At 38.0% G+C, this 10,289-nt stretch overlaps 1 protein-coding gene across 4 annotated transcripts in view; it reads right to left on the bottom strand.

The window, feature by feature from the left end:
• Positions 1-2,372: 2,372 nt before the first annotated feature.
• pfkpa (phosphofructokinase, platelet a) overlaps positions 2,373-10,289 on the bottom strand; it is a 43,905-nt gene continuing 35,988 nt past the window's right edge. For all 4 annotated transcript variants that reach the window (XM_089125949.1, XM_039666529.2, XM_039666527.2 and 1 more), the window contains exons 19-22: positions 9,133-9,244; positions 5,001-5,100; positions 3,079-3,184; positions 2,373-2,989 (exon numbers count right to left, since the gene is read on the bottom strand). In XM_089125949.1, the coding sequence (XP_088982075.1) occupies positions 2,833-2,989; positions 3,079-3,184; positions 5,001-5,100; positions 9,133-9,244 (475 nt within the window). In that variant the 3' untranslated portion in view covers positions 2,373-2,832. The remainder of the gene's footprint in view (positions 2,990-3,078; positions 3,185-5,000; positions 5,101-9,132; positions 9,245-10,289) is intronic.

Raw genomic sequence — 10,289 nt, 5'->3', positions numbered from 1 at the left:
TCTCATCCCAAATCGTCATATAACTGACGTTTTGGGACGTCTTTTGACCATACGTCAATATTCGCCTTTTTAGGGCCCCCTTAAACGTCGGTAGATGAGGTTATGGGATCCTAACTCTACCCCATACCTAAACCTAACCCTAAACCTAACCCGTCACCTAACTGACGTTAAAGGTAAAGCGTCAGTTGTATGACGGCCCGGGATCGCCATCTACCGACGTTTAAGGGGGCCCTAAAAAGGCGGATATTGACGTATGGTCAAAATACGTCCCAAAACGTCAGTTATATGACGATTTGGGATGAGACTGTGTTATGGAAAACACCTTCAGAGCTCATGTGTACGATGCGCATCATTTGGGCCCAACATGATTCCACTGCATGTGAGAAAAAGTGGAATTGGTAACATAATTATTAAAGGGATACTTCACCTCTGGAAAGATTAATGTGTATTTTAAATGGGGCATTCATGTAGAAGAAATGTGAAATTATTCTTTCTAGACTGAGAAAAGCCAGAAAATGTATTTTTGGCTTATGTGGATGAAAGACAACAACTCCCAGAATGCACTTGCTTCGCTGCCCTAGGAGGCCACGCCCACCGGTAACAGAGCGCAGTCTGTTGTATGGGAGTGTAAAGCATGGTAATTCGAAAATACTACAGGTTTTCTACTAATACAAAGCTTAATGCTAAATCCTGAAGTATCCATTTAAGGGCTTAGCAAGTAAAGAGACATTACTTAAATTACTTATTATTATTAATTTAATTATAATTATTAATTTAATTATTAATTTAATTTAATTATTATTAATTTATTAGTAATTATTATTACTTAAATTACTTATGTAATTTACATTACATAGTAAAGTAAAGAGACATTGGCTTTTTACGACACTTTCTCTTGCTTTGGGGACGTTGAGCAGAATGGTGTGTGACATTAATGGAGAAGCTAAAGGCTATGGTCTGGTCCATTATGCCACACTCAAGGCCGCTGAGATGGAAATTAAGAAGCTATAGGAAGCCATTAGAGGAAGTGAAATGCCAGTCCTCTGAAATACTACAGACTTTATGTGTGTGTGTGTGTGTGTGTAATCCTGCCGTACAGCCTGGGCAGTGAGGAGCTGTGTTGGGATGTTTCCAGCACAAATGTTGAAGAACTGACTCGTAGGTTTGTCTCGTATTCCTCGTTTGATGATGCCATTAAAGCTATATCAGTAATAATTGGCTATATTGTGAGAAACCGGCCATTGAAGGTCACTTTCTTTCAGAGTGTGAAGAAAAAAGGAAATAGAGCCCCGCAGAGAGCAGCCTCGACATTTTAATGTAGTCAATTTTGCCCCAATTCCCTGTGAATTTTCATTCAGCATTGTACCATTGTACAGAAATATTGCCATTTTCAAATGCCATGGTAGTGACGGGAGAAACGAAGCTTTGAATCAATTGCGTCGCAAAATGATCCACTGTTTGGAGGCACTTGAATCGTAAATGCAACTAAACTCAGAACTCAAAACCCAAACACTTTTTTACAAACCAACTGCAAATGTTATATTGAATGTGTAATCAATGTGCAATCATCGTATACCATTAAATATCGAAGTGTCTGTATAATGTGTTGTTTTATTAAATCGGTTAATCAGGCTAATAAGAGACTAAAAACTTTTCCTTTTCATTTTCACAAATATGTCATTATAATGTTAACAAATGCCGAGATCAAGTAAAAACCATATAGACGTTGGTTCATGGGTTCTCAGAGATCATCGCCCCCTAGTGGAGAACCATTGACATTTTGAGATGTTTCGAATCAGTTTAGAAATTTGTTTACTGAAATCCCTTGACTTTGGCAGTTCATGAAGCAATGTTTGAAACCGTCCATTACTATACCATCATCATGGTATTTGTATACCACAATACATACTGTACCACATTATACCACAGAACAAATTGAGAATTACGATTTTTTAGTTTGAATTGAAACAGACATCATGATTCTCCCACCATGAATGAATGATTCAATGACTCACTCAAATACTTCACTTGTTTGAAAAAAAAATCTGTTGAATGAATGATTCAATGACAAATACATTTTTGTTAACAGTCAGTTGTCGCCCCCTTGTGGCATAACGACGTAATTGATACAATTAGGATAGTTCACTTAAAAAAAAAAAAAAAAACTGAACGAATGAAAATGAACGAATCACTCTCTGAGACAACTCTGTAGTCATATTAAAGATTCGTTCAAAATGAACCGACCCACCAATCACTACTCTACACTGTTTTCATTACATGGTACTCAATGGCACATGACGCAAGTAAAAAAAAAAACTGGGTGGCATATGTTCGTGGTAAAAATGTTAAACTGTAAAATTAAACAGCAGACATTGATTTTCACACTTTGTGATTGTGGTCTTTATTGGTCAGGCAAATGTTAACACTTGATGATGCAATACATTCAAACATCAAACGGTGCTCTAGCAATGTGGACTTAGCCGCATACAGCGCTTGACACCGAAAAGTGGGATTTTTCCTTCTTTCTGAGAACTTCAGAGAGAGAAATGTGCTTTGAAGCGTAACACTACTGCAGACATGGTGGGGTGACAGCGAATCGGTCAACAGGTGAGAGAGAGAGGGCATAACACAGTCAAACCAAACTTTACACTCTCCTACGATTAACACTGATTTCTGTAAAATAACAAAGGGTGACATTTTTTTTCAACACAGCGATGACAAAAACAAACAAAAAAGCGGGCCCGGAGAACTAAAGTGTCGGCGACAGCGCTCGCGGGACAGACAGGCCCGTCTGAAGCGTGACCTTTGAACGCCGCCGATATTTGGATGAGTTTAAATGGCAGCCGTGGCCTCAGACTCTCTGGGTCGGTTCAGGGCCACATGTTCCAGCTGTCCCGAGTCTGACACGTCGTAGCTGGTCTTGTACTTGGCTAGGATTTTCATGAGTGGACGTAACTTCAGCCACCACTGTTCCTTAGGGATTCTGTGACTGAACACACAGAACCAGATATTATTCATTAAAAAAAAAAAAAAAAAAAATGTCATCAGGCTTATGGTAGAATTGTGGTGTGAACATACACAAAGTCAGTCTCATCTTTCAGCTGAACCACAGGCTGGAAAACCATAGCGCGACGCCGCATGCCCAGCAAACAGGCCGAGTCTTCTGTGTTAGCAAACACTCTCCCTACGGGACACACACACACACACGTTTAACAAAATCACTCTTCTCATTAGACTGTGAAGCATTTCTGCAGGAAGTGTTAACTCGTTCCCTGCCGTTGATCCTTGTTTTCACTGTTATATGGTAGGGGGCAATATACACACCTTCTGAAATAGTACAGAATCTCCAAAAAAAATAAAAAAAATATTCTAAATATTTTTATATTAAATATATTTATTTTTATTTTAATACTAAATATTCTGGGGGCCATGAAAGTTTTGTGAAAATTATCAAAAATGTTTGCGCTGACAGTCAAACTTTAAAAAACAAACAAAAAAACACTGGCAGGGAAAGAGTTAAAAAGATTCTGATATGATGTCACAGTTTGCATATGAGAAATAACTGCATTATATCATTAAATAAGAAATAAATGCATGATTTATATTCAAACATAAACAATAATTACCTGGTCTATTTGCAATAAAACATAATTAAATAAATAAGATGTATCTATAAATAGAAATATATTACAAATCCGCAAAAAATAAATAAATAAAATGTATAAACCTATGAAAGCTTGTTTCTGCCACAGGATAAAAAAAGAAAAAAAAATGTAATTGTTTTTATTAACGAATTCAGACTTTTTTTTTCAGGGTTGTATGAATTGTGAAATATAAACTCATGGAAAAATTGTGAAATGTAATTATAAGTTAATTCTGTCACATATTTGACTTTTTCTTGCAATTGCGAGTTTATATTTAAAAATTCTGAGAAAACATCAGAATTGTGAGATTTAAACTTGCGCTTGCAAGAAAAAAAGTGAGAATTCTGATGCTACGTTCACACCGGAAGCGAATAGCGCGTCAAATTCGCGCCTACCACGTTTAGTTATACGCTTGACGACTTTGAATCCATGACGCGAGTAAAAAACAAAAGTTTGAAACAAAATTTACGCGCATCAGAATCGAAATCCCCTGGCGGACATTTTTTTATGTCGACCGAGCGTTTATCGAGAGAGTCACTGCTCAGTATTTACTCTGGAGTGCAGAATAGACTCCTGATTGGTTAACGCGGCACGAATTGACGCCAAAGTTCAGATTTTTCAACTCGGGCGGCAGACGCGAATTCGCGTCAAACGCATGAATGTACAAATAGCCCTAACTAAACCATTCACGCTTAACGCGCCAGACGCTCAATTCGTGCGAACTTGAATGAGGCGTATTCGCGTCTACCGCGCCAGCTCTACGCCTCATTCGTGCCGCAGGAATTTTTTACGCGCATAACGCATCTTTGCATTGACTTAACATTGAAATCATTCGCACCTGACGCGCTATTCGCATCCGGTGTGAACGTACCTTGAGAGATAAACTCACAATTTAAAAAAATTTTTTTTTTTTTGTATTCCGTGGCGAAACAAGCTTCCATATAGACTTGAATATAACTTTAGAGTTAACATTTACAATTACACACCCTGAAGGACATTCTTTCACTGAGGTCACCAAATCACACTGAATAAAATTGAAATTTTTACCTTCATCTTTATTCATCCACAGGCACAGCAAAAGAAGTAAACACACACACAAACACACACACACACACACACAAAACTAGCTGAAAAAAATGCAGCGACTCTACAGTATTATTTCAAAATCAAATAAATGAAGGTCAAGGACTATATTTAATAACTATGAGTAATGCCTGATCTGTGGCGTATGTGTGCAGTCATGATTACACTAACACTGACGGTTACTGAGTGCCTTGTGTACAACAGTACGGGTCAACAAGAAGGACAAGTGGTGGAGGATAATTCATTATGACTCATAACTGTTGTGATTTCTACCTTGTCTGTAGCTTTCGTTCAGTTTCTTGGTGATCCACTGCATGGCCTTAGCAGCGATTTTGGTCCCAAAGTTACGGTCAAATGGAGAAGGAGCACCACCCTAGTGAAAAATAAATACAGTATACACATATTAATTTATTTATATTGTATATTCTGTAAATAGTATTGTATATTACAAACGAATTTATGATTCCTGTATAAATGCAGTTATCCAGCACACGTATGATCTTAACGTGTCAACTCTTTGGGCCCTACTTTAACGATCTAAAAAAGCGCTAAGCGCTAGTAACTTTGTGGCCGTTTCTCGGCACTGTTGCTATTTAACCGGTGGGATAAATGCCTCTTGCGCTCAACGCAAATCTAAAAGGGGTTGGACTGAAGTAGCTTAATTATTCATACTTTAGGTGTGGTTTGGGCGTAACGGGAAACAAACCAATAAGAGCGTCATATCACATTCCCTTTAAGAGCGTGATGAACGAGGTGCGCTTGTTCCATGGTGCAATACTATTATAACACAACATGACATCATGACTTTTGCGTAAACAAACACGCCACTTTCGAGTCAAGTGGTGTGTTATCTCGACGCATTTTGAGCTGTCCGCGTGTATGTCTACGCCATTAACGTCCGCGTCATTCCGCGTGTCTGTACACGCCGTCAAATGTACGAGCGAAATGAAGCAAAATGTACATCTACATCTGGGGAGCTATCTTTTTTTTTTCCTAGGATGTTGAGGGAACACTCATAAATGCCATTAACCCCAGTGACGGGTAGGTTTAGGGACGGGGTTGAGGTAAGTCATATATTTATATATACAGTAATAACGTTAAGTCAACGGCGTTCATAAACACGCTAAAAAACGATTATGCGTGTTGATAGCACACCAAAAATGGAAATACGAATTGGCGTGTCATACACATGCTAATTCATGAGATCAGTCTGTATAACAGCGCTTTTACTAGGGGTGGAACGGTACACAGAAGTCACGGTTCGGTTCGTACCTCGGTTCAAACTTCACGGTTCGGTACGATTTCGGTACAATGGAGGGAAAAGCAAAACAAAAATACAGAAGGCATTAAATACGTTTTATTAATAACCAGTTTATTTGTAGTGCACTCAAATTATTTTGCTATATTTATTTCAGATCAATATATTTGTTTTTCTCAATTTTTATTAACATTATTAATTAACAATTTAACATTATTCTCATCTGAATTATAAATAATTGATTTCTGTATAAAATATACTACCATTAAAAACATTTTGATTTTCTTTTTTAATCAATCCAGTAAGATTAGTGCTCCGAGGAATATGACGAATGTCCAAAAGATGGGACCCACAGACTGTTTTGAGTTGGATAAATATGTTTTGCTTTTAAAACAATGTGTGTGTGTGTGTGTGTGATTTTGGTTGGGCGACAGTTGTAGGTTACAGTTTGTCAAGAGTTTACAGGGTGACAAAAACACAATGTTGTGTTTTATTTGCGAGTGTACACAAATATAGGAACATTTTTATGTTTCCACTGTTCTATCGCGCCTCTCTCTCTCTCACGCACACATGTACAAACACACACACTGCAATCTTGATATCGCAGCCTGTTCATTATGCGGTCACACCAAACGCAAATAGAGTGCCAAATTCGCGTTTAGTTTGACACAAAGCGAGGATGCGCGTATAAAGCCAACGTTTGAAGTGAACGCGCGTTCAGAGCTAGCCGATGGTACAGATTATGTGTCCTTTAAGAACCCGCGTATCTGACAGTAGTTCCGGATTACATTAATTAATATGTACGCAAGTTTTATTTATTTGTATACCGTGTATTCTCCATGTAAATTCGTGCACTGAACCGTGACGCCCGTACAGTTTCGGTTCAATACAGGTTGAATACATGTACCGTTCCACCCCTAGCTTTTACCAGGCGCGCTTCACAATCAATCCACAGCCGAGGAGATCGATGTTCTCGTCCGTAAACGAAAGAGAAGTGACATTGGGGATGGGACAAACCCACCCAAATTAGCTTTGGTTAAACATGCTTATAATAATTTGGGTAAATGTGTACGCTTTATGCCTATTTTTCTCATCGTCATGGAGACAACAATGATTTCCCTCATGTTTTAATATTTTTCCTCATAATAATGTATCATTTGCTAAAAGTAAAATGCATCTGTGTAGATGAGAGAATCATCTACAGTGTATTGCACGTTAGGGGTGTAACGGTACATGTATTCGTATTGAACCGTTTCGGTTCGAGGCTTCCGGTTCGGTACGCATACAAACCGAACGATTGCTTGGACCATTTTTCCTGCCGGCAAAATTCGTGCTGACGCGGCCAACACAACGTTGCACAACATCAAATGACAAGCGTAATGAAAGCAGAACGAAACTGCGCTACTCGTTATGTGCTTCATGGATCGTTTATCAGTTCGGACCAGCAACATCTGTGCAGCGCGAGCCGATCTCGATCAAGCAACACTGTTAACACACACCGCGCTAAGAGATCCGGTAAAGAAAACATTTGAATTCGCCACTGAGGTAATAACATCGCTGCCAGATCTAGTGAGATGCATTCACATTTCTCCGTTATTAACCGTAGATCTCTATTAGATCAAACAGCGCTGTCATGGAAACCAGGAGAAACATTGTGCCGTGAATGAACTAGTAATACTTTCGTCCACAGACCAGCAACATTTACCATGGATTTAATATAGTAACACTAACTGGAACCAGTTTGGCTGGAATGGTGAAATGCTTTCAAGTACTTCACACATCTTTTTTTTCAGCACTTCAAAATTCAAATATTATATAAATAAATATATATTTAAAAGTTAATTTTTAATGTGATGACCAAAACATTATTTGTTCATCCTTCAAAGATGACCCCCATTTATAAACCTGAAAGTTTCAAGATCTAGGAAAACTCACACTTATTTAAAAATATTTTTTTCTATAAACAAATAGGAAATTTCTCTGGCATTTCTTTCTTTTTGCTGTATCGAAAACGTACCGAACCGTGACTTTAAAACCGAGGTTCGTACCGAACCGTGATTTTTGTGTACCGTTACACCCCTAATGCACGTTGTTCACACTTTGTTTTATTGCCAAGCATGCGCGCTTAAAATAGCATCTGAATGTACGCGCAACGCGCCACTGACTTTAGTCTAGGTATTTTCTGGTCAGTGGCGCAATTGTTTTCTGGAACTGCAAAACGGCACCAGGCAGTGTTGTAGTACTCGAGACTCGGACTCGTCTCGGACTCGAGAGCATATTTTAATGGTCTTGGTCTTGTCATGGACTCGTGTCCATTTGGACTCGGAATTGACTCGTACTCGAACATTTTTTTTTTTTTAGGACTCGGACTTATTCCCGAGTCCACTCGAGTTCAATTCAAAATATTTTTCATGATTATTAATGTATGTTAATAAAATATTTCTTTAAATTGATTGACACGCCCAGTGATTGGTGATTTTCTAGTGCTCAACTGCGCATTACAAATTGTAATAATTATTTTTAACACCACCTACTATGTGGCCTTTTTACCCTAAACTGATCATATTTTTTAAACTCTAAGTAAATTCAGTAAAATAAAAAAAGGATTTCTCTAAGTAAATAAAAGTAAATTAGGTAATCAACCCTCACTGGTCTCGGTCTCGACTCGGACTCCACCGTCTCTGGTCTCGGACTCGACTCGGTCTTGACTCGGACTCGACTCTCTCCGGTCTCGGTCTCGACTCGGACTCGAGTGAGGTGGTCTCGACTACAACACTGGCACCAGGGATTGTTTGTGCCGAAACACGACTCCTTTTTTTGCGCTGAACCGTCCAGAGAGCGCAAGTTCATTCCCTAGTTTACCGACGTGCGTCTGTGGAGGGAAAAGCCGCTTTGCACGCGTGCAAAATAGGAATGATACACGCGTCAGTGTATAAAGTCATTTGCGCCGGGTGCAAGATAGGGCCCTTTCTGTTTCTAGATTAAATCTGTCCTTGTATTAAGCAGTCATAATACTCTTGGTCGTTTTACTTGATTTAGCAGGCAAACGGAACCGTATGTCTGCTCCAGAATATTGATTCATTAGACTGGAGTTAACTGGTTCCTGTTGGCCACTGTGATCTGTGATTAATGAGTTATGTGCAGTACCTGCTGCATGTGTCCCAGAACATTCTTCCTGCAGTCAAACACTCCCCTGCCCTCCTCAGAATAGAGCTGGTAGATGAAGTCTGTGGTGTAGTTTTCATTACTGTTCTCATTCCTGCATGAACACAAGCACACACACACAAACTGGCTGAGTGAGGAGTGTGTGTTGTGACTGATAGGGCGCCTGAGGCTCTGCTCACACATCTCAATCACACTGACCCAAAATACTCTCATCTGAGCTGAGAAGAGATGAAACATCTCCTGATGTGTGTTAAACATGCACGATATACAGACTGGTGGAAAGACTTTGACAGAGAGACTGGTAGACTGGTAGACTGGTAGATAGATAGATAGATAGATAGATAGATAGATAGATAGATAGATAGATAGATAGATAGATAGATAGATAGATAGATAGATAGATAGATAGATAGATAGATAGATAGATAGATAGATAGATAGAGAGAGAGAGAGATAGATAGATAGATAGATAGATAGATAGATAGATAGATAGATAGATAGATAGATAGATAGATAGATAGATAGATAGATAGATAGATAGATAGATAGAATGATAGATAGATAGATAGAGAGAGAGATAGATAGATAGATAGATAGATAGATAGAGAGAGAGAGATAGATAGATAGATAGATAGATAGATAGATAGATAGATTTGAAATGCATTTATTTTATGTATTTTTTTAAGTATACTACAAAAACATTTAAATATTATATACTTAATATAAATACCCTGCAATTGTACTTTTGTCAAACTAAACTGGAACAACTCATTTTGAACTTAATGTACTTAAAGTTATCTAGAAAGAGCGCTGAGGCCCAACTAAATATATACTTTAATATATTCGATTGTGCTAAAGTGGAACTATTGCAAGTATACTTTAGGTAAACTTTAAAAATCTTACATTTAAAGACTGATATTATACAAAGATCATATCAATCCTAACTAACAATGATATTAATACACATTTTATAAGAAATGTGCATTGTGCAATAAAGAAGAACTCCAAAAAAAGTTGAATTCAAAATTTTATATCATATCAGTAAGTCTCAAGTCAATAAATATGTTAATGGATTTGTAGTATGCTTAGTATGAAGTCAATGATAGATAGATAGATAGATAGATTGATAGATAGATAGA

This window comes from Pimephales promelas, chromosome 22 (assembly GCF_988280905.1).
Source record: "Pimephales promelas chromosome 22, fPimPro1.hap1.1, whole genome shotgun sequence".
NCBI lineage: Eukaryota > Metazoa > Chordata > Actinopteri > Cypriniformes > Leuciscidae > Pimephales > Pimephales promelas.
Note: the sequence above shows the minus strand (reverse complement) of the source record. Positions and strands in the feature narration are given on the sequence as shown.